Here is a 25,701-nt window from a genome sequence, read left to right on the forward strand (position 1 = left end):
ATTATTATCAGGTTTACACTTAGTTCAGTTCACAGTGAGATTTTAAGCATTTTTAGAAATTACATCTTTGCTGTACCCTTAGGTATGTTGTTTCAAGGGGAAAAGAACACTCCATTATTAAAACAGTGCCCAGCACAAGAGAGAGAACATAGCTGAAAAACACATCATGCACCAATGTCCTAAGGAGACATTTCCCTTCCTCCCAACTCCATCTGCATACTGCAAATGAGCTCAATTTGGAGCTTGTTCTCAACACCATGCACCCCCTATTGTAATAAAGGTGTTTTTCTTCTACATTCATCTTAGTAAAGAGAAATCTCAAATACCCAAAAATCCAGTTCGGTTTAGTTCCATAAAAATTCTTTAAAATTCAAAGGGCAACCACAAAAGCTGTGGAAGCAGCGTGCTGAGTGACCATCAGTCCTAACTCCAACCGAGCTACCACAAAAGTTGTACAGTTACAAATGCTTTACTAAGAGAACCTTTGAACCAAAAAATTTCAAGCTTGCATATTCAGTTTCAATGTAGAATTGGGTGTCTAAGAATTCTGGTCTAAATTATTTGAATTCAGTTCAAATCAAAAAGTGGAAAATTTGAGAGAAGTAAGAACTGAGAGCCAAAGGGACTGGGGTTTTCAGTTGAACTGAATAAAGATTAATTTATTTTCCCAAGAAACAACCGCATCTAAGATGCATAAACAAATCTGTTTAATTTACAATTAACCTACTAAATTATACAATTGGTTTATGTAAGTTCTTCCCAGTAGGATGAAAAGCTTCTCCTGTCTTTAATCTGATTACAATTAAAAGATTAAATTTAAAGTATTTTTCTAGTAGGTCTACTTGGGTTTGTATTTTAAAGTATTGTGCTGGGTGTTACAAACCTACAAACACAACTTCTTATTAAAAAAGTGGGCAAGAAGACTTGCTGATATAACTTGTATGTTCTGCCTTGTTCCTTCTGGAAGCAAAGCTGGCATTTAATGCATTTCACTGGAAAAAAAAAATCCCTAAAGCTACCTGTAGGGAAATTCATACCTGCTTAGACCAGCCAGGAACTTGGAGCTTAAATCAAGGCTGCAAAAGAACCAAGTAGGGATGTTAGCAGGAGCAGCAGTACCTCAAGGGAATCTGGTTTTGTAGACTCCATCCTTCATCCCAGGAACATCATGCCTTGGGATCAGAGGTGGCATTTGGAAGTCTTACGTTTTCCCTTCTGTTATTGGCAAGTTAAAATAAAGATTAACAGCAAAATCTTACTAATCTAAGGAAAGAAACACAGGCTCAAAAGTGAGATTTTATTCATATTTGTTACTTATGCACAACCCGAAGTATGATAAAACTGATAAAAACAGCCTAGAATAGTGTTTACATCACTAAATTCAATTCACATTTCGTCCATAAAATACCAAAAGGAAAATTGACAACATTGCAGGTTCAGAAAAACAGGTTGGCTACTATGACTGAAAAATCTACACTATCTTCACTCGTCACAACTGATTGCTTTTTTAATGCTTATTATTTAAAATAAGCACAAATTACAAAATTTCAGACACATCCAACTTCTGTGCTCATAAAATATATCTTCTGTCATATCAAATTTCAATAGATTGGAAAGAATTTTCTGCTGAGACATTTAATTTCAGCATGTATCAAAAGAACATTGAGAGTGCTCTCACCACCTATGCAGTGATGTAACACTGAGGTCCCAGCTGCACCTTCAGCTACCTCTCCAAAGAGCCATTTTGCAGCCCACTGTGCAAGCACACCCTGATGGTAAGGACAAGCCATGTCCCACACGGTGATGAAAGCCACCATCAGGCTACAGCCTAAATTCTGTCCTCCCTGGTGGACACACAGACCTCAGACTCCAGGACACAAAATAAAGCACACTTCAGCTCTGCATTTTAAGGCAAAGACAAAACCAGCTCCAACTGGGACAGAGATCACCAAGTACCTTCAGCTGCCCCTGGTTTACAAGAGCTGTGGTTGCTCACCCCTATGCAGAGATTGGTCATACTTTGTCATACTTTGTGTGATAAATTTTAACACCAGCCCTGAGGCAGCATGTTATCCCTCTACCATAAAGGCAGCCACCACAGATTGCAAAATCATATGCAGATTAAACAGCAATGCAGTAGCCAACAGTTTGCATGCAAACATCATGTTAGACTGTTACATTCTCAGGACTAAAACTGTTAATGGTGTAAACACAGGTTAGATAATCACCTTCCATTTCTCTTTTTATTTTACATACTTCTTTTAACAGATGGGAGTGCCTCATAGAACAAAGGAGGTTTACCAAATGTTAGACCTGGAATTACAGAGACTTCTGTTACAAAGATTAAAACTGTAATCTGGTAAGGAAAGAAATCTTCCCCTGCTATGAATAAAATTTAAAAGCCTCATTAGGCAGAGCAGCAGCCTGACTCTTGGTCCAGAAAGAAAAAAAAAAACAAACCAAAACAAACCATTTTAATACCATACGGCTGATAAAAAAATGGAAAACAAGGAAAACAGGGACAGTCAAAGCAGGCTTTATGGCAGCAACTATGCCTAGGAAAGGACCAAGAAAGTGAGTGTATATGTATATATGGCACAGTACCTCAACAGCCATGAAAACTGCTCTAACTGCCCTTGTTTTATCCATGGGATGTACTGGGAAAGAAATACATTCAAAGTAAGAGTTCTGAGTCAATGTGCTACACAAATACACATGTACAAATCAACAACAACAGAACTTATTTACACACATTTATACCTACAGGCATAAAGACCAAGTTTAATACTTGTGAAATGTATCTGATTGCTAGGTCCAGACTCTTCCAATCTTTAGCAATAACAGTAGCATTTCTGCACTGCAACAGCCACAGGGTTTCCATAAGGACTATCCTGCATCCAGTTGATCTTATATTAAGACTGAAAAGCTCTACAGGTATTTTCATTTCCATTTATAACACAGACATGCATCTGCTACCCAGCAGAGACGCTCCCAACACTCTTCCCAACAAGCAGCCAGCAACTTAGAGCTGGTACTGTTACAGACATATCTGTCTGCTCACCAAATGTTCTTTTTGGATCATGTGGGGTCATTTTTCAAAGTATACATTTCAACATCTGCTACATTTTTAAGATAAAAAGGAAGATAGTATAAAATCAATTCTGTATGCATAAAAACTTAAGCCCAGAAGTGGTTAAAAATAGACTAACGTGGGCATAATTAGTACGTAATAAAAAAGCTAAAAGTCACATTTATGGAACTCAACACTTCACTCAGCCCTACAGTTAGCTGCCTTCAAAGACTAACAACCAGACCAATTCACAAGTATCTAAGTTGCTTACAGAATTAAAAGAATAAGATGTAAAGTCAAAAAAATATATTTTATCCCTTCAAGAACAGGAAAGTAAAATAAAATGCTGGTTCTGTAACAGTGCAACAACTGCATCATATTTTGCACGCAGCACAAGAGTTGCTACATTTAGTGGCACTTAAGTATTATGCTGTAAATACTGAAAGTAAGACAAGTTTCTGATCTGCATAAGCATAATCACATCATTATTACCAGAGTTGCTAAGCTACAGCATTCTGAATAATACCAATTGAATTTCAGCACTTCCCTCACTAGCCTTAATACATATCAACGTCCTGCTTTACACCTTGCTAGGAAAGCAATCACTGAAGCCAAGTATTTAATGCAGCTGCCAGCAGGCTGGGGCCACGTTCAGTCTGACCAGTCGTTCTCGTCGAACTCGGAGTCGTCGTCGGAGTCGCTGTACTCCACGGCAATGCGCCGCGACAGGATGGTGGCCACGTCGTTGCCAACGGGCTCGCGCTTCGCCTCCTGCTCACGCTGCTCCTGCACCTTCTTCAGCTGAATTCCTGCAGAGACAATCACCCTCAGGCAAAGCTTCCCAGGCAAGAGATTTCCTATTTGACACTGTTGTTGGTGAGTTTGTTGTATCTTAGAAAATACTCAGGAAAAAAGAAAGCAAGCATTGAGGGAAGAGAGCCTCCTTGAGCAAGGAAGAGGGAAAGACAAAAAAGGCAGCTGGGAAATAATTCTCAGAAACTGAATACTTCTGGACTTCTAAAACTGTCAACAATATGTTGAAGCTAAATATTCAAGACTGTACAGGTCATTTTGATCTGTATTTGGAAATACTGTTAGACCTACAGCTCCATATTGTAAGTGAGGTCAGGAAGAGTTGTAAGTCACTGGTTAAAAAAAACAATGGGCCAAAGCCTGGCGTTGGGTAATTCAGTTCTTCGGAACAGAAGCAAAAATCCATGTACAGGTACTGGCACTTCACATATGAACACAAGTGCTGTGTTCATTAAATTATGTCCACACAGCAACACTAGAACATGCTTGACAAAGCTGTGCAGCTTTGGGTGCTAGAAAATGATCCAACCTCATGGCTGACAAATGTCGGAACAGGTGTGTGGTGCCTGTGGTTAATGAAATCTTCCCAGCTGGGAAAAGAAGCCATAAACTCATTGCAGTGGAAAACCCTGTGCTCCCACTGAAAGAAAGGAATAGCTAAAGCACAGTGTGCACTTACCCATCCTGATGGCAGCCAGCAGATCGCTCCGCGCATCGCTCATCGGCGCCTGCTTCGCCTCCGCCGGAGGGGCGTGCATGGGGGAGGAAGAGAGGGATGCACCTGCAGCAGGAGGGCCTGGAGGGGGAGGAGGTGGGCCGGGAGGAGGAGGAGCAGTGACAACAAGCCCACCAGCAGGAGGAGGATGAGCAGCTGCATACGCAGAGGCAGTCACCAGTCCAGAATGGGAAGATGGCACGGGAAGCTGAAGAGGACTAACAAATGCAGTTTGTGCTGAAGGAATCATAGGAGGGGGAGGAGGTGGGGGAGGACCTGTAGGGTTGTAATAATCCACCATCTGAGCTGGGAGCATCCTATATAAAACAGAACAAAAACATTTAATGCATTCAAAGTTAGAACTTCCAAAATTATCGCCCCTTAAACTGCACTTATCCAACCTCAGATAAAACAAAAATCAAAAGCAATTTAAACAGGTGAGTTAATTATGCAAGTGATTATACATGTAAGAATTGTAAAATATTGCTGATATATTGAGATTTAAGACAAATATTGAAGTTAAAAGCAATGTCCTTTCAGCACTCTACAAATTGAGCTTCTTTATCTTAGTTCTCCTGCCCATTTAAGTATGAAGCTGCATTTCTTATTAAACATCTACTCTGTGGGACTGCAAAGTGCAAAGTCATTGACAAAGAAGGGACCAAGAAAACAGCAGACTACACCCTTCAATTCCATAGAAGGCCAAGAGGTAACAGAGGACACAGACATGGAGAACAATGGAAAGAAGGAAAGATTTACCCAAAGGTAAATGTATGTCATGTGCTTCTTCAGTCAAATTTATCAGTTTAAATACCACTTAATTAAATTGATACATTTGATCAATTTTTTAAATAAGAGGTACAGGGAAGAGCTCATTTCTTCGTTAAAATGTCATTGAAAGAAATCTTAATCAGAAAAAAATAGAGAATTTATAAGAGTTGTGAAGTAGGTAAAGAACTAGATACAGGAGACAGGAGCTGAAGCAAAGAGACTGATGACACTGAGTAACACATGCCAGTGTGTGACAACTGCAACATCCCATCAATGGTCATGGACCTCAGGCCTAAGCACAGTGATGTCTTACACACTGGAAACAGCAGAGAAAGGGCAGGCTGGAGCACTCCCTCCTAACTGAGTCATCTGCAGCACGATAGCCATGAATCAGGCAAAGGCTACCCCAGGCTGCATCGAGCAAGGATGACAAACCTTGGCTTGCACAGGAAAAAAGCAACACAGGCAAGAATGACTACAACTTCCTGGGGTTACAACTTGAAAGTTTAAGCTATTTACACAAAAGAACAGACACAGAGACACAGGCATATTAGAAAACAGATGTTTTCTTGCTACAGGAGAACCAGAACTCTGGAGCAAGCCTTCCTTCAGAATGCATTCAGACAAAATATCTACACAGGCATTTGATAGATCTCTGTCTTGAATTAAAAAGCGGCATTCCTCCTGTGACAGTATGGAATTTGTGTCTGAGGAGACCCCTCCCAATTCTATTACAGGCGTCTCTAAAAAGGCCTTTCAGGGATTTCAGGGATGCAACAAACACTGCCAGATTAATCACAATCAACAATACTCTTTCTGCACATTTCCTGAAGTTTAAAATCTTATCCAAATTATCCTGCAACTACTTTCCACTTTAGAGGAAAATTATCCCGTCTGCAATATTATATTAGGCACCCTTAATATTTTACAATCATATGACTTCACCAATACACACTTCATTTAATACAAAGGTGGTTATTTCTGCTCTCACTATTTCTTCACTTAAATTCAGTTCATACATAGAAATTATACCAATTTTCTTCTATCCTCCCCAAGGAGGTAACTAATGTATTTGGGGTCTTTCTCTTTAACGTTACACGTTACGATGGTTACGGAAAACATGCATCCCTCTGGTTTTGCCAAGAATCCACTAGAATAAATCAGACTTACCCATACTCTGCTGGTACCACAGGTACTGAGCTGTGCTGGCCATCTGAAGGCTGGGGTGGAGGTGGAGGTGGTTGCTGAGGTCTGTTTAAAGTGGCATGTCGTACCGTGGTGGAGGGCGGTCTGTACTCATGCTCGTGGCTTTGGGACGCTGCCATGTACTGTGGACCATCTCCTGCTCCATAGGAAGGTATTGCTATCTGCTGATGGAGGGAATGATTCGGAGTAGCAGGATAAGAATAATCTGTAACATCGGATGCATGGGACCTAAAATTAAAGTAAATTGATGCAGAAGAACGGATTATGTGAGTGCAACAGGGCATTACCTAAATTACTGACAAAACAAGCAAAAAAGAATACAATCAGCATTATTTGTCTTGCAAGAGGATTCCCCGATTTATCAGTTATCATTCCCTTTTAAGTCCACAGAAAGCGCAAGAATTTTAGTAGCCATAATGAAGCTTATGGTTTTGTCAATGATTTTGACAATCCATTGTTTGAAATGGCAATACTTACCAGCCTGCCTCAAGTTAACAGTGGCAGCCAAAAAAGAAAAGCTACAAGCTACTTGCAATTATGCAGAAGAACAAACTTTACCAATGCAGAGAAAACCAATTTTGAAAGTTAGAAAATGCTTTTTATTTTGTTTGCACAATTAATTTTGTTGGAAAGGCTTAAAGAAACTGGGAAATGTAAGTATTAGTTGAGCAGAGAGTTCATAAAGATACAAAGTCTAGGATGTTCTGTCAAATAAGCCCAAGAGAGGGAGCAAAAGGATCTTTTCATCCCATTACTGTGAAGACTTGTTTTAGTAATGAACAATGGTGCAGCCTGGCTTTTAGTGAACACAGTGAACTGATGCACTTATCTGTGAGACTGGAAGCAAGGTAAGCAACAAAAAGCCAGGGCTTTGAGCAAAACAAAATAACAAACCCTTTGGGCATTTTGTCCTCTTTCATGCTTCCTGCCTGTTCCATTTTCTTTGCGTCACTCATGAACTCAATGCCCATTTTCCTTCTCTCCCACTCTTCTTTTCTTGTTCTTACTTTTCTCACATTAATTTGCTGGTTTCTGTTTGGATTCAGCTTGTGTTTCTCTCTCTAAAGTACAATAAGTATAACAAATACATTGTGAATTGCCACAGACCAAACACCAGGATGTCAACATTTAATGCTTAAGTCTTACAAGTATCAAATGTGAAGATATGTGACCAATTTTTTTTTTACTTCAGCACTAGGAAAAAAAAAAGACTGTATAACAAAATACATTTATTTGGGATCTGACTTACAGGACACTGCTCATGCCGTAGCTGGCAGCATGAAAAGGTCTCTCAAACCAGTACATATTTCTATATGTATGGATTTTTTATAGCTTAAGACTACTCCAAGGTGAAAAAATAGAAAGCCCTCTCTCCACCTCACATTCTCAGAATTAATGCTTCATGGATGTAAAACAGATTTCAGGATTCAATCTCAGCTATTTGATTCACTGAAATGTAAAACAGTCCATAATTTATAAAATATAAAAGGCATATGTAAGTACAAGGTATCTGTCACACAACAACATCAAAACAGAAGCATCCTACAATTTCTGCTTTAAAAAATCCCACAGATTGCAAATACCACATATCTGCAAACAACCAAATACATGTTGACATTGCTGGGAGATAAAAAACAAGTAACTTCAATATGATAATTTAAACTCAGGAATCCTGGAAGCAAGGTGTTAAATCTGAAAAAAAATACTCAAAAGGTGTGAAACAGAAGTTCTGATGAAAAAATCCACAGCTTTTGCTAGATCAACCTATGTAAAGCTTTGTCAGTCTGCAGTGATTCATTAAGACTAACAGGAGACAAAGTTTTGCATTAGAAACTGTAAAATAAAACTAAACAAACAACAGTTTTTAGGCAGTGAGGGAGACTGAATACGTAACTGAAAGACCAATAGCAATATCAAATACTACGTTTCAATTACAAGTTCATTACTTTTCACAAAGACCACAACATTGCAAAGTTCTGAGCAGATTTCTTTTCTTTTAAATTAATCTCCATTGTACAGTGGACTAAAGGTATCATTCCACACTCTTGCAGTGGTAGCTGCTTTCTCAACCTAGCCATTCACCAATTTAAACGCTTTTCCCAGTGGACCCCATTTATTTCAATGCTTATTGCTTGTACTTAATCACAACAGACAAAGGAAATAAAGTAAGTGGGGAAATCCTCTGGTGAGACCAGCTTAGTGCAAAAACTAAGACTTCATTGCACATCAGGTAGCTCCCACTGAGCTCAAAGGGAATCTCAGTCTCAATGAAGATGAATTCTGCCTCACTATCTCTAAGCAGAGATATTTTGTTATTTCAAGCAGTAACATCTCATCTGGTTTTGCAGCTTGGTTTTTGACTAATACAACATCAAAAAGCTGAACTCTTCCCCCATTGAAGTATTCCTTAAAGGCAAAAGTATTCTTGACTGAGTAGATCACAGAAAAATATTTATTAAGCTACCAGCAGGGCACCAAACAACAGACTAGACACTAAGGAAGAGCTACTGACATTATCTAGTAGAGGCTTAAATGTTTTGTAACTACAGCTACTGAAGATGAAACACAAAGCATACAGCAAACACTTCTGTCTCTGCAGTACATAACATTAAGATGACAAAATGCTCATGTGAAGCTGAGGAAGAAAAAAATCATTACAGAATCTGTTATGTCATTTACCTTTAAAAGTAAATTTGAAAAGAATGTTTTAAACATGCATTGTATGTTTTGTCTAACTATTCCCATCCTGTAAAAACACCTAATTCTACTCAGTATTGCTGAACATACAACTGTGGTAGAACAAACAGCTTTGCTGTAAACAGACCTAGTATCTGGGGACAGTGATCCCTCGGAAGATGCTCCATGGTACACACTTTGAGACAACCTGTTGTCAGGTCTAAGCTCTTTGTCATATGCCATCATATTCCACTCCTGGCGTCTGTTCCTGGCTTTTCTAACCTTTTTCACCTCACGGGTGGTGCCATCTATACGCTTTTGCTCCTAATGTCCAAACAAAAGAAATACAGCATGCAAAGAGAGAGAAAAAAGGAAAGGAAAAAAGCTGGTTAAAATGCAGTTAGAGTGCATGAAAATAAGACCAGATTTACAGATGAAGCCAAGTCTTCATAAAATTTCTCTGCACTAAAATAACCTCATTAGTAGCAGGACTTTTGATCTGTAAGGATGCATGTGCTACTGTGATGCCAATCTCCTGGTTTTCCTAATACAGAAATGGGACCAATTTTAAAAGCCAGAAAGTTGAACTTCTTCTGACATCACTTCTGGTCCTTTATTTACACCACCCTGAAGCACTTGTAATTTTCATCTCCTAAAAATCAAACTTCTGAGAATGTAAAATAAGCTCAGGGCTATTCTGGTTATTCATAATGGTGACAATGAACTGGGCCAGGGGAAGTATGGAGAAACTGGACACACTTTCCTATTCCATAGGCTATGTGAAATTATTTTTGTTTGTTTTAACTTCCTCTCCCTTCTTAGATCTAATTAACTACCAAAATTCCTCCTAGTTTCTTCTCACCATTGATATAAAAATGAATTACACTAATTCTCTCTGCAGTGAGTCAGCAACACTCAGGCCAGCAGTATATTACAGCTTGATAGGTCCATGACAAACTTGGCTGCTTTTATCTTTGAATAAATAAAACATCAGGCTCAACCAATGTCAGTGTTTATCATACCTATTTATCTTTACCTCACTGACAGCAAGATTTCCTAATATTGGGACCTAATGCTTTCACACTTTGGAAATGTTGCACTCACCTACTTCTGACTACTCAGTATGAATATAAAACTCATACTGGTGCTTCTGCACAAAAAATGAACAAGATTGCTCAATTCAGACAGAGAAGGGTCTGCTACTCCTTTTCTCAGTATTTATGAGAGCACAGGGGTCTTTTTTCAATCAGCTCTAGATCCTACATCTTAGAATACATGGTGTTAGGCTTTTGGCTGCTAGAAAAATAGTTTCTCAGAAAATAATTACATTGCTATACTGAGAATGCAGTGAGTGAGTTATACCGAGAGAAGAGCTCGGTCAAATTCTGGTAGGCAAGCCTTCTACTGGGGAATCTAGACCCATAAAATAAGGGATAATAGCTGGAAAGCCAGTTTAACAAAAAGCCCATGACAGATGAACACAGGTTTTTCACTCTAACTGTCAAACAGCACTGAGTAAATAATTCTGAAATAATGTGTCTGGCATTACATAACTAACAAAAAAACGAACAAATGGCTTCTTTGTCCTTGCTGTGGATCTCTTGCTCATTCATGCATATTTGCATGAGGGACCTGCTGACCCTCCTACCATTCAGAATGTCAGAAAAGACTTCTTGAAGTTCAACACCCAAATGTTTTGACAACTCCTGCTTATTTCTACAGTAAACAGATTTTTGGTCTGATTTATGTTTAATAACAATGATCATTTTGGTTCTTAATCAGTTCTCCCCAAATATTTTTCCTCCACAAACTTTTTCGAGTCACACCCTTTTTACGTCTGATAACCACTTTTTCACATCAAATTCTGCCAACAGAGGATTTGGAGCAGAAAGGACACAGATTTAGTCACGCTTTATTTTAAATATATATAGTTTTGCTAATTGCCATGGTTGAATATATGTTTATTAAAAGCTTTTCATCTGTCTTTTTCAATTATTTGCTGTAAATATTTTGGGTTTTTTTCATTTTCTACTTTTATCCTCGTTCCTGAGTCATGTTATACTTCAGAAGAAAGATCAAGTAAGCATTTTCACTGAAAACACTTTGTTTTGTCTTCTTTCTAAACAACAATTTGTCATCTGGGGGTCACAACTATATATTTCTTGCAAGATTCTAAGTAAAATAAATATTCACCTTTTGACCAATATATGATGCTACTAGGAAGACAATCATTTTGATACTATGCCTGTACAATCGTGAGTGCTTACATGACTGCTTACAGTTACTGCTTATTATTTAAACGTTTAGTTTTAAAGAGATCAGCTTTTTTTAATGAAAAACAAAAGTTTACAAAAAGTTTTTAAAAGTTTAAAAAGTTTAAAAAATGTTTATACATGTGGATGTATAAACACCAAAAAATAAGCACAAAGCTTTTTTTTTAATTGGATCAGATTTCAGCTGGACAGGTTGTTCCAGATCAACACCTGTAAGCATGCTAATGAATAAATACACTTGAATCCTTTTTACTCAAGCAGTACTAAACCCTACTGGTAGCAATATTTTGATTAAATATTATATCAATACATCTCTGAAACATTAAATGTCTTCCAAAACAGTGGGGCAGACAGCCCTATTACTAGCAGCTGACAAAGCTACATGTACCTCTAAGAGTAGTTTTAAGTTGTTTCAGTAGCAGTTTCATTCCCTTGATAATGGAGACAGCTCGAGCTTTACAACCCAGGGCAAAGATGACAGAGTTGTAGAGGAGCTAAAGCCTCTCTAAATAATTACAGCTGGAAATATTTCTCAGAAAATTACAGCAATATTAAGAGGAGTTACTTTTTCTTTAACTAGCTGTAACAGAAGCTGTGGCAGACAAGTGGGTGCTGTAGATTAGGCCAGAAAACAAGTCATTCACGTTGGCAGCAAATTATTTCAGCGAACACAAAACATATTAGAGCCTTCAAACAGAGCTGAGTTAATTGTAAGTTTGATATTTGCATCAAGAATTAGCAAATGATATTTCAAGCATCTGAATAAAGAATTAAGAGCTAGTAATAAAAAGCAGCTTCAGCAAGTATTTGCAATACTTTCAAAAAACTGGAAGCACAAGCCTAGAGTATTTTCCTCACCACAAATGTATAAAATCCTATCAAAACATAAGTCATCAAAAATGATTTCTGAAATATAAACTTTCCAAATTTAGAAATTTTTACTTGCTTGAATAGCTAATTATTCCCAGATAAAAAGCCAGCACAATAAAGAGGAAATTCTAACAGTTTATCCTTTGTTTAATCACAACTGTCCTACCTACAGCCATTCAATTTAGAATACTACTGGTAAGTACCAAGTCAAAACTACACTGAACTCTCAAACACTGATCTACAGAAAGTAAAAAAAAAAATAAGACTACACAGATTTTAAACTTAAAGAATTAAAATTACATTTTTCTTCAGAAAAAGTTTGCCTGAAAGAGTCAAATCAGAGGCAGCCTGTCTGATATTTTCAATTAAACTGTATACAGAAACAACAAGCATGATATTTGAGGGAAGAAAATTAAACAGCTCATAAACCTCCTGCTGCAACAGCGTGAGCACTTAGGGCAAATTATCAAAATAATACTGAAAAACTGATTCTCTGGTGCAGGGACTACTCTCAGAATTCACTGAGCACCTAAAAAATTGAGGCTAAAAATTAGCTGTATTTGGTCAGCTGAGTAGGATGGCATTTAGGTGTCTAGCTTGTACTTTGTTAAACAATAAACATTTATTTCACCTGCACAGTTTCTCAACAACTATCAAGTTTTGTGCTTCTGTAGAGCACAAATTGAGCAAAGAACTCCCATTTAATAGATTAAAAATTTAAGTTCAGCTATCAAATTGTCAATAAATGCTCTGGATTCATTCCTGGTTACTGCTAACATAAGGACAAGAATAAAAGAGAAAGGACATTTGGTTCAGCAACCTGTGGAATAAAGTGTGCCTGGGACTCATCTCACCCAAATCATCATCCTGCTCTCCAAAGGACACAGATCATGAAATGCATGAAAATCATCTTCTGGAAAGCTAAACCTGAGATTTCTTCCCTTCACAAAGTGAACTTTATCCATGGAAACTCAAGTCTATGCTGCTTTCTTCTTAGTTGGACTTGGCATATATTTAATCAAATCAAATAGTACTTCAGCTAGAATTTATCAAGGGGTATTTCTGTGATGTATGGCTATAATACTACATGACTGGAATTGAGCATATTTGCATTTGTAGAATGTAATAAGACAATTCAAATCTACAGAAAATATACCATGGACGGAAATAAGCAGGATGTGTTGCCTAAATTGAAGTCTAAAAGTAACTTATAAACATTAAGTAGTTTTGTAGAAATTGTTCTACAGGAATAAAGAAACGCTCAAGTGATTTTTTAAGTTCTAATAAAGGCATCTGTATTTTTTCCTTTAAAATCAGAATAGAAAGAATGGGACACCAGAATGGAAAAAAACCTCCAATTCCAACTCCTTTCCTCTCCCATTACAGGGTCTTTTTCTGGAGCATAACAGGGGCATTTTTCTGGGTACCAATAAACAGATATTGGCAAAGGATTCCAAACAGCATCTTGGAAGATAACCACAGCACTCCTAAAATTCAATTTGCTGCCTTCTTAAAATAGACAGGATAAGCTATAAAAATGGAATGTACTGAATCTAAGCCACACGAGAGGAACAATCTTTCCTCTCACAAACTAAGTATGCACACAAACTAAGTAGGACCTGGGAATTTTTATGCCTGGACAACTGCACATAAAATTGTAATGCACAAATTGTTTGTGCTATTATGTTTCTGTTTTTACCTTTTGTCTCCTCTTTTCTTTTCGCTTGTCTTCAGTATCCTGTAACATTTTTTCCTTCCAAAGATCAAAAAAATAGGAAGGGTCGGTATAGAACTTCAATCCATCTTTCTTATCATCCCTGGAAAAGCAGCATAAGAAACGATAAAAATACATGAACTAGTGTGCTTTAAATCCAAAAAATTTACCTTTGATGATCATCCGAGCCTCAAGCTGATCAACCCTTACTAACTGGAGGTCCATAAACAAATACCAGCACTGTCTGTAGCAGCAGCAAAAACACATCCCTTGGTCATAAATCCTACACATTCACATTCCAGTTAGAACTTCTTATTCTTAAAAATAAAATACACTGCAAATGCTGTGCTATACCATTCTTAAAAAAGAAATAAATTATTTATTGCAAATTGAGTTTTATCAATCTTGAAAAATCAAATCTCAATAATCAATATAGCTTTTCCCCCTCTGCTGTAATTATTCTCTGCATACAATTAGGAAATAAAGGGTCAAGTACAAGAATGTAAATAATCAATATTTCCTTACCTATAAGGTGAAAGAATATTCAGAGGTGGTGGTTTGTCACTTTGATTATAAATATCAGCCACTGGGTTAGGAATGCTGTTCTTTGAAACTACCTGCTGGTCTTGAACTGTTGAGCTCTTGAATGCTTTTTTCATGTTGATGTCCTGTAAGGATACTGTTAGAAACAGAAACACATTTACTGTAAGTCTGAAAGGAATTAAAGTGGATACACAACATTCTTTTTTCACTAATTATTTGAAATATTTTCAGCATGTTAACACAAAGTCAGGTTTTCCTCAGTGGATAATCCTGATAACTAGGCACAAAGGCATGTAAGAATTCCCATAATAAAACAGATGTAAGTCTCACTTGGTCCAGAACCTCACTTAAAATAATGGGACCATGGACTGTATCTTGGAAGATGATGCAAGAATGCTGTCAAATGCAGATGCCCAACCATTTCCCCTTTTTATAAGCTTTATCCTGGAGTTCTAACAGCAGAAAGACTGGCTTCAAGACTGAAACAAGGTATGGTATTCCTCTGACACAGAGTGTTTTATAATTGTACATGCTATCTATACACATGTTCCAGCCCATTCTAAGTATAATTAAATTACAGCTGCAACAACCTCCTGTGAGAGACAGAGTTCCTCTTATTTTACTCTCTTTCAACTCCTATGTCTTCCCATATAACCAAACACTCCTTGCTCTTATGTTTTGCTTACGTCTCTCCAGAGAGAAATACTTACACTCTCGTACTTTCATTTTATCTTTTCACACACACAGCTCTGAGGAAAATGACACCAGGCTTTTCATTCTTTGTTTTCAAATGAAAGGTTGAAGTTGGCTTTAATTGTTCCTGTCACTTTTATCAAGGCTTTCTTTCACTCTTAATACAAGTTTTCATGAAATGCAGCAATCATTGTTAAAGAAGATCCAGTTAAAGGCCAATCACAATTTAAAAGTGACAGTAAGCTCTTGATATCATCTTCCACCCCTAAGCACCCTGAAATACAGGTTTTAGAATGAAGTTGAAGAGGATGCTGAAGTCTTCACTAGGTTGTCTACAATGACACTGACCACTTCTGGATTCAATCCAAGTGTTTTATAAGAGGGTAAGCTGCAGGACTTGTGCAAACAAAATACACTGGCTTAGTCTCCTTTTATTCCCTTTGATATTTCATCTAATACTTCTTGCCCATTCATCCAATTTATTGAGTCTCAAGGACAAACTGTGAGAAAATTCACAAGGCAAATGAACAGTAATGGCCAAAAATGCAGTATGCTGATGACCTGAAAAAAGACAAAGGGATGAAATTTTACACTGTTATTGTCTGTCATGATGGACACCAATCATGGACACCAATCCCACTCAGACTTCTCTGCCCAACTATTTTTGTTATCTGTGCTGAGGTCCTGCTTCTCACTCCAAGAACTATTTAGTTTCTTCTGGAACTTCTACAATAACAAAAAATTAAAAATGTATACAGTGCAAATGTATAGCATTTGCAAATAGCAAAGAATTAAAAAAAGAATATTTCATGTCTAATACTGTTCTCCCATTCATATCATCTGAATCAAAATGTAATTTCTAAAAGTACTTTCTATTTAAATCTGCCTGTAAGCAAAAGGTATTTCAGACAGATTTTTTAGATGTATATATCTGAATTGTTTCATTCTTGTTTGATGGGAGACATTCAAAGAATCAAAAAAGCCCCACCATTTTTCTGGAGATTTTTAGAATAAGTTATTTATATCTATTTTTAAAACTTTACCACAATTATTTTTAAATGTTCTTTCAACTGTAGTTTTTTATATATAAAATATTTTTATATACACTGTATTAGTCATATCTAAGAATATAAGAAATCACTGATGCAATCAAATCTGAAGGGCTTTTTTAAACAACCTTGCAATTGACATTTTGCTTAAATGCCAAAGCTATCCAAAACATACTATTTCTGACAGTACAATGAATTATTATAAAGACTTCAACTCCTGCAGTGAAGCAGCTAATAAAATTTACTACTGACACTCAGGTGACAGCAGTTTGTATATACAGCTTATTAACATGAAACATGATTAGCAATGCAAGAGTAACAACTGCTGTCAATTTAAAATAAACACTGATTAAATTCTCAGTCCATACACTATAGTTTCCCCTTCCAAAAGATTGCTTTTAATTATCCTCCAAACTCTGAAAACTAGCTGGGTGCTACTACATAGCACTAATGAGACATTAATGAGGCATTAAAAAAAAGGGGGAAAAAAACAAAACCAGCAAAACCAAGATGAGAACTGCTATTTCCAAAAGTACAGTATATTAATATAATCTAGTTTGCTCATAGTACCAACACAATATACCTCAAAAACTAAGCTGAATAGTGATCCCATAGGAAGTTAGTTTATGTTCCCACATAGCTCTTGACTCCTAAGACAGCAAAATACAGGCACTTGTACCTAAAAATCAGAGTGGTTTGGTTTGGAGAGGATCTTACAGATTATCTCATTCCATTCCCCCTACCATGGACAAGGACACCTTTCACTTAAACAGGTCTCTTTGGAGATAGACTATCACAGTTGCCCAGAGAAGCTGTAGATGCCCTAACAGTTCACATGTTCCAAAACCATAAAACAACAATGCATAATAATTTCCAGACAGTAACCAGCTAAAAAAGGAAAGTTAAATATTACACCATTACACTATTAAATATCAACATTAAAATTTAATATTGGCACTAATAATTGGTACTATAAATATGTAGGCTACAAAAATCTGAACGGCACATGAAATATATAAGCCACATAAATAGCACTTAAATGCATCACAAGTAGCATTAACTACTACTGAGTCAATATTACACTACTGTACTGATATAAAAAGCTTTTTACATTTCAGCAAATGTCAGGAATCATCTAAACAGGAAGTACAGGCATGAGCTGGCTCAGACATGTAGCATGGAGGCCAAGATGCACGTTAATAGCCTTTAAAGCTAGACAGAGAAATGCTTTATCTACCCAAACAATGTAATGATGCTACTTAAATCCTTTGTTTTTACTGTGTATATTTATGAAGTGAATGACCAAGCTCATAAGTGGGAAATGTTTTTAAAGGAAATACAGTTTCGAGTGAGTAGAACCCCCTAAAGATTTTCACCTGGTTGATCCAAACACAGTGCCTTGTTTAAATACAGAGTATTATAAGATCTTTGATGATCACAGAACAGACTAAGGTACTAATGTAGTTTGTGATTATCCTACTCTGAAATTGATAGGGACACCCAGTCCAAACGTTTTCTGACTTACCCCCAGTAAAGTCTATATTTATTAATTTATGATTTATTACACTCACAAACTCAAAGTTTTCCTCATGAAAAAGGCAGCTTAATGGCTCCATTACTACAGAGGCTTCTTGACTCAAGAATACTTTCACTTCCTCTGCTAAAGTGATTATTCCCAGCTTGCCTTACTGAGACAACAAGATGAAATATCGTTACAGGATTACTTTGAAAAGACAGAGGTTATTGTGCAATTAAATACTGTGCTCTTGTCAACATCACTTCTGGCTCAATGCTTTCAGGCAATTACCTACCCTCTTCCACTGTTGAATCCAGCTGGGTGACTTTGACAGCAAGGCGATCAATTCTGTCTTGGAGGGAATTTGCTCTGATGTAGAAGCTGTTGGCCTCATTAAACAATTCACCAAATATGTCTTCAGCATGTTTGCCTATGTAAGAAAATAGACAAGGAAATCCCTTTGCTAGTGACTTACAAAACACAAGACAAATGGCTTCAAGATCATGAAGTATAAAACACAGTAGCTGTAGGATTAAAACAGGGCAATTTGTCATTCAGCAAAATTCAGGGTAACAGATTTGCACAAAAAAGTCAAAATATACCATAAATTCTGCCTGAAGTCTATTCTTCTGGACATCCTGGTTAGCAATCTTCTTTAAAACACCGGGACACTTACAAATGCTAATCCTTATGTAGCTGAGCTAGTGCCAACTGACAGACAACTGAGCATTAAAACCTGTCTCTGTGATGAGAAGGCCTGAAGTTACTGCAGTCAATAAAAGCTTCTGAAGTAAATCTTGAAATTAAAATCCTGCAATTCCTAGTAGCACAGGCCAACATCAAAATAAAAACAGCATTAAACAGATAAAAACAGCAGCCCACTTACCTCTACAAATGCCAACTGCAAACACTGCTGTCCCTGGAGTCATTTGAGAGTGGGTCAGAGGCCACTGACCGCATTTACCCACGGCCACACTGGAGTTGATGCACAACCTTTTCAGCTTCCCTTTCACCTGCTCTATGTTCTCAGTCACTGTGACAGTAGACAATGCAGTGCAGATCACTGAATCACAGAATCAATTTGGTTGGAAAAGACCTCTGAGATCACTGAGTCCAACCAATGTTCAAACACTATCACATCAACTAGACCATGACACCAAGTGCAACATCCAGTCTTTCCTTTAACACCTCCAAGGGATGGTGACTCCATAATCTCCTGGGCAGTCCATTCCAATTTCTAATCACACTTTCTGTGAAGAAATTCCTCCTCCTGTCCAACCTAAACCTCTCCTGAAGCAGCTTAAGACTTTATCATTTCATCCTGTCACCTGTCATCTGGGAGAGGAGGGCAACCCCCACCTGCCTACACCCTCCTTTCAGGCACTTGTGGAGAGCAATAAGGTCCCCCCAGCCTCTTCTCCAGGCAAAACACCCCCAGCTCCCTCAGCTGCTCCTCAGACCTGTGCTCCAGACCCTTAACCATCTTTGTTGTTCTTCCCTGAATCCACTCCAGCACCTCCATGTCCTTCCTGAACTGAGGGGCCCAGAACTGGACACCATACTCAAAGTGTGGCATCACCAGTGCCTAGTACAGCTTTGCAGCCTCAGGCCCTTCCCTGAAAGTGCTACAGTGGACAGAAGGTGCCACATGAAAAGCAAATCCCTCCCTGATGCACAGATCATTGTGCATGGCCATTTCTCTCCCAGTCCTCCCACAGGACTTGGCATAGTCATCCACAGTTTGACTCTCTTTGTGCCCCACTCCACAACTCTCATCCACTCCAGATCAGTGGTTCCGGATCCCCAGTTTAATAGCTGGCCTGCCCCAGAACTTCCCCTAAAAATTTCAGATTCCATCCAAACTCATTGCTCCCACTCACTGAACTGATGGTCTGCCTACCCAGATGCTGATATTTCATTTAAGATGTCTCCCTCTGCAATTTCTGCAGCCCAACCTCCTCAAGAAATCCTTGAAGAAAGAAAAGTCCTGCCTCCTGCACTTAACCATGCTTTTCAAACAAAAACAAACTTTAAAACCCTACTTCTGAACTAAGTTCATCTTGATATGACCAGCATCAAGAAGAGTCTGAAGAGCAGAAATGGAAGGGGGCAAAGTAAAACTATCTAATTAGTTGAAAGAATATGGAATATGAATTAACCACCTAAATGACAGGGACTTCCAAAACAGCCATTATTGACATTTTAAGTTGGTCCAATAACCAACCTTAATACTTCACAAAGAAAAGTAAAAATACAATGAAAATTTCAGTTAAGATCCCATTCTGTGAACATCTGGAGATGATAACTCAGTATAAAAAAACAGCCACACAGGAAGTCAACAGGACAATCTGGCCTCTTCTTGGTCACTTACCTGGGAGGGGAGAGGAAACAACAAGCAGACCAAAACATTATCTGAAAACACTGTGAATCACAAGAAAAAAAGTGATTGCCACTGAATGAAGGACTTTACCAGTAACAGTTTTCATTACTGTGTATAAGATCAGCCAACAACTAACCCAAAATGTTAAGACATGTCAGTGTATGCAAGCTCTTCTTAATATATATATGTGGAAGGTGGATAAGAAAGATATGCTATCTACCTGCTCCTAATCTCCTCTCCCTCCAAAACAGAAGTCACACACAACCACAGAACAGCTGAAGTTCACAATCATCTGCTCCAACTCCCAGCTCCGAGCACAATGAGACAGGACTCTGACCAGCTGGGTTTTGAACACTTGCAAAGATGGAGGCTCCACAACTCCTCCGGGCCACCCATGCCAGTGCTTAACTGCCTGCACACTAAAAGTGTTCTCGAAGTGTTCCCAGCATCTAGTTGAAATTTACTTATAATCCCCACTTGATTTAGTTGCTCCAAATGAAGATGTTATTCCAAGCTATGGAAAAAATAAGCTTTTCAACTCTTCAGTTAAATAAAGCAATTATTACATTCTTCAGCCACCAGTATTCAGAGCTCAATCAATTTTAACACATGTTAGTTTATGCTAATATATTGAAATCAGCCTGCTGAGAGAGGACTGCCACATCCCAGGATTAAACATATTACCCCTAGAGAAGTCAAGGAGATGGATATTTGGCAGTTATCTTTCAGAAGGCAAAGTGGGAGCATACTTCTTTTAATACTTAATTTTTTTTCAACACTTGCTAGCCCAGAACATGTGAAAGACAGATTGTCAATCTCCTGTCTGTGAAAACAGTGACATTGCAAAGCAGTATTGGACATGCTGTTGTGATTAACATGATTCAGTAAGTTCTAGAAATAAAATAATATTTCATGTGTTTTCTACATTGCCATTGTTTAAATTAGATCTTCAATAAAACAGAAACAAACTGGAAAAAAGCATGTGTCTTTCAATTTGAGACCTGACTCTGGCACTGTAAGACAGTAATTTAAAAACAATTTAAATTAATGTATAAGTTGGCCACATGTTGGCCCCACATGTGGCCAACTTATACATTAATTTAAAAATCCCTCTAAGAAATTATGCAGTCTTTCCTAGTGACGTTCATTCCAACTACAGAAGACAGTGATTCTACCCACCCATTTGAAACTGCATTAACTAGAAACATTAGAATCATACTTTACCCACCTCTTTTTTTAAAGGTGCAAAAGTGGTAGGCTGTTACTGACTAGGTCTTGATTCCCATCTCCTTTTTCACAATACCTCCAGCATGATACTTAATGGCAAAAAAAGCAACCTTTCCAACCCAGCCTGGTTCAGCGGTACTACAGAGAGATGTAGTGTGCTCAGGCCTGCATGAAAATTAGTCAAACTGAGTCAGTGGCCAATCTACCCAAGAAAATACTAGGAGGCAAGTTGGTGAATGCTGTTCTCTGCATGAAAAAAATGTCTTCCAAGTCTCCACAGATTACACTTCCTCCATGCTACTCAGAGGTACAGGCTGCAATAGCTCCCTGTCCTTCCCCTCCAGAAGATTCTCTCTTCCCAAGTGGAGGTGAAACCCCCAGACAAGATCCTGCCTTACATAAAAGTGCACAGTTTCACAGAGAATGCTGCTCACTCTGCCTGTGCTCTGAGCCAGCTGGCTGGAAATGAACCCTAATCTGAAAACATAATACAGAAAAGGCTCTCCTGAGAGCACATTCCCTTTGGATAGGAACTCGTTCATGTCTCCCAAAAAGAGCAGAGGCAGAAGCATGCCAAGTTTGTATGCAACAGTACAGACCTGCCAGTTTTCAAAATCCACACTGAACTCACAGTGCAACATTAAAAAACCAGTGTGACTGCAAGATAGACCTGAACTTGCTTGCTCTATGCCTCAAGCTGTGAGAACACCAACTGGCCCTGATGCAGTCAGCAGGACATACTACTTCAGCTCCAGCACAGCATTTTTCTGTGATCATTTCCTTGCTCCCAGTTGGCTCAAAAGACAGGCAAAGCAAATGCTGTCTGCAGAAAAACGCTCTGCAAACGTGACATATTTCAGACTGTGCACGAGAATGGTGGTACATTTCCCTTGTTAAATACCACATATTCATCTGTTAAGACTAAGGACACATCATTTATTTGCACAGATCTTTAACTTGACACTACCAGAACTTTAGGGGCTGTCTACAAAGACTTCAGATGAAATTCGCTAAGGGAAAACTGCCGGATATGAATATAAGTAGTCAGTTCCTCAGCAACAATCATAAGAGGATCTAAATACATTGTATAACAGATTAGCCCCAAGACCAAATCTGGATAAATGAAAGCTGTACACATTCCGAGCAAGTCAGACAAGTAAAAAGTGCATTATCCACACTTGGACAATCATAGCACAGCACCAAAATGAGGTCTTATCATTCAAAATGAGGTCTCCTTCAGTACAATTAGAATATTACCTATTCTCACCTTTCTGAAACTTAAGGATGGCACTACTAAGCAACTGTCTGAGAAAACAGAAGATGAAACTCAATGACAATGAAAACACAAAGTAACTCTAAATAACATTAGACACTAAATCACCAGCAGCTGTTCAAGAAAGATCAGAGGATCACTTGCAAGCTTATCTGAAAATAATAATTCAACACTTAGCAACAACCAAAATTCTACAAATTCCTAGGGCAATAATAAAACAGAAGTCTGTTTTGAATATGATCTGAAGTCCTCAACACTCCACCTTAAAAAAACCACAACATACCCTAACTTACATCTCCAAAGCAAAAATAACAGTGATCAGAAATACAAAATGGTTTCTGTTCAAAAAGATCACTTATAGATCAGGACACTTCAACCTGGAAAAGATATCACCAGGAGAAGAGGATAAAGACTTAAAATCACAAATCATGATGGAAATGCACAAGATGAAAGCACCTTTCTTTATCTTTCATCACACTAGAATGAGAAGGCATCAAAAAAAAGAAACAGGTCAACTTTCATTGTGGGACATTGTGCCAAAAGTCATTGGTGAAGAAGAAGGTGCAATCCCTATTTCAACAGATCTAAGCAATACCACAGATGATAGTTTTACAAATGCTCATTACATAGGATGATTCAGATGGACCTCCAGCTCAGAAAAATCCCTAAGTCCCTGACTACTGCAAAGAGGAAATGCTGTGTCTCTTTCTCTAAGCAAAGGCTTTTTCCTATCATCATGAACTGAACACCAGTGGGCCCCATAGTCTGAGCTCCATACAGACTCTCAGTTTGAAAACCACGTCCATTTACAAAGAGAAGCAACTGATGAAGCAGTAATTTCTTTTCTAGGAGCAGCGTTATCAGCACAAACAACAGCTGCTGATTGTTAAAGACTGTCTGAAAAACATCTCTTATCCCTTTCATCAAAAATATTGTTCATCTTGCAAACACTCCAGTCATGCTCCTAGAATTGCTAGTGGCGGTGTCACCTGACAGGTGTGGTGTGTAGGCTACTCAGTACAGAGCTGATGTTGGCCTGCCTCAACAGCAGCCTGCTCAGCAAATGGCATCCTTTCAATGTGCCTAATTTCATTCATATGAATTGAGCACACACATATATATAAAAGAGAAGGCTTAAGAAATACTAGCACACTACGAAAAACTAAAATTTCAGTCAAATGTGTCATTTGATGCCAAGAGGCAGAAGAGTTTGCTGGCTCAATCCTGTAGAACTCAAGTGCTGGTCTTGTTTCTCTCACCTTAGAAAATTTTCTGGTCCTCTATGCTCTGGTCTTTTGGTTGGGGTTTTTCTTGGTAGTGGTTTTTTTTCCTGCTTGTTTGGTTTTTTGTTCATTTGTTTTCTGGAGTGGGGTTTGGGGGTGGAGGGAGGGTTGGGGTTTTTAATACACTTCAAAATTTAGAAGAGCATAAAGACAATTATTATTCTAGCATATTATTACAATACATAAATGGTACTGTCCCATACCATACTTATGCAATTTAAAACAATCCATCTCAAAGCTTTTCATCATGAATCAAACACTTGCAGGAAGTTACAGATACTTACTTAAGCTGCTTAGCTGGCGTATGATAGCAGCAAGGGTGCTATTTGTTACACATTCCAGTTCACTTGTAATTCCCTCTGGCAGAGCTCCTCGGCAGAGATGCCGTGGTTCAATGTTCCTTTTCACCAAAGGCATGGCTCACAATCTGGAATTTACAAACAAATACATATGACATTTACAAAAATGAAATTAAGAGCTCTGAATCAGTGTAGCACACATTCAGGCTTTTTTTCTCTCCAAAAAGTATTTTACCTTTCTTCTTTACAAGCCTTGCTTCAGCCTTCCCACTGCAAGATACTGTACAATTCCTACCAGGGCACCGGAGCTGTCCACTCCTTGCCAGAATATGACAGGAGCGTGCAGAGCAGCAGAGAGTAAAGGCAATACAGGCAATGTAGGCTTTTTGCCTCAGATTTGGTGTAAGATTTACTGTATGCACAGACTTGTGCTGCAGTTCCAGAATCACAGGACTTGAGTGCACATTTGCATTTAGAAAAAACTGGCAGTCCCCACAGGAGTGGCAGGAAAGGTCACTGTCTGGAGCAGGCTGGCATCCTGTCTTGGCAAGCTGGCCACCAACAGACCGAGCAAGCACCACAGCCCCCAGTGACGTCAGACACCGACCTACCCCAGCCCCGACAGGTTCCAGCAAAAATGATAAATTCATCTGGCACGTAAGGGCAAGTGCCTCTCAGAATTAGCCTGCATGAGGAAGAAGATGGTTTTCCACAGGGGGAGCTATATGGCATTCTGAATGGGATAAGGGCATTCACTGGACAGCTTCTGGGAAAATGCCAGACGCAGGAAGACATTTCTCTGAGAAAACAAAGGTTGTCAGAACTGGTTTTCTTGGAAAAATGAAATAAATGAGGATGGCGTCTTGGTTCCAGCCCAGACCAAAGGGAGGGTCCAGCACATTGTGTTATTTGATACCATCTCACATCATTGCCAGGGGCAGGGAAAAGGGATTCCTCTCTCATTTCCAAGAAGCAGTGCATTCCTCTACAGTCAGGAACAACCTGGCTTCTATCAAGTCAGGCTCTGCATTTTTTGAGCGTTTTTGCACGTGAATCATTCTCTCTTTTTATATGCTTATTAATATTGTTGCTGCTAGTTTGTTTTCCTATCTGATTGCTGTTTCCAGTAAATTGTTCTTATCTCAAGCTGTGATCTTTGCCTTTTGTCCATCCAGTTCTCCTCTCTGGCTACCCTGGGAGCTGAGCGGCAGAAGAGGGGGAGAAGGGGAGCAAGTGGGTGAGTGTGGTTTGGAAAGTCTTGGGGGGAGAACTAAAGTGCGGAGTACCATTCCTAAACCACAACAGATGGGGAAAACAAACACAAAAAGAG

The 25,701-nt window shown here is 38.5% G+C and overlaps 1 protein-coding gene across 3 annotated transcripts in view; it reads right to left on the reverse strand.

Moving 5' to 3' along the window:
* Positions 1–1,283: 1,283 nt before the first annotated feature.
* Positions 1,284–25,701, reverse strand: part of WASF3 (WASP family member 3) — a 65,459-nt gene continuing 41,041 nt past the window's right edge. Inside the window, exons 1-9 of one of the 3 annotated variants that reach the window (XM_064716981.1) lie at positions 24,607–24,696; positions 24,357–24,499; positions 18,205–18,339; positions 14,634–14,787; positions 14,094–14,211; positions 9,400–9,575; positions 6,540–6,803; positions 4,563–4,915; positions 1,284–3,879 (exon numbers count right to left, since the gene is read on the reverse strand). In XM_064716981.1, the coding sequence (XP_064573051.1) occupies positions 3,722–3,879; positions 4,563–4,915; positions 6,540–6,803; positions 9,400–9,575; positions 14,094–14,211; positions 14,634–14,787; positions 18,205–18,339; positions 24,357–24,489 (1,491 nt within the window). In that variant the 5' untranslated portion in view covers positions 24,490–24,499; positions 24,607–24,696 and the 3' untranslated portion in view covers positions 1,284–3,721. Of the gene's footprint in view, positions 3,880–4,562; positions 4,916–6,539; positions 6,804–7,469; positions 7,637–9,399; positions 9,576–14,093; positions 14,212–14,633; positions 14,788–18,204; positions 18,340–24,356; positions 24,500–24,606; positions 24,697–25,701 lie in introns of those variants that run through there. The other 2 variants (XM_064716989.1, XM_064716973.1) reach the window with 2 other exon arrangements.

The sequence above is a fragment of the Zonotrichia leucophrys genome, chromosome 1 (assembly GCF_028769735.1).
Source record: "Zonotrichia leucophrys gambelii isolate GWCS_2022_RI chromosome 1, RI_Zleu_2.0, whole genome shotgun sequence".
Lineage (NCBI taxonomy): Eukaryota > Metazoa > Chordata > Aves > Passeriformes > Passerellidae > Zonotrichia > Zonotrichia leucophrys.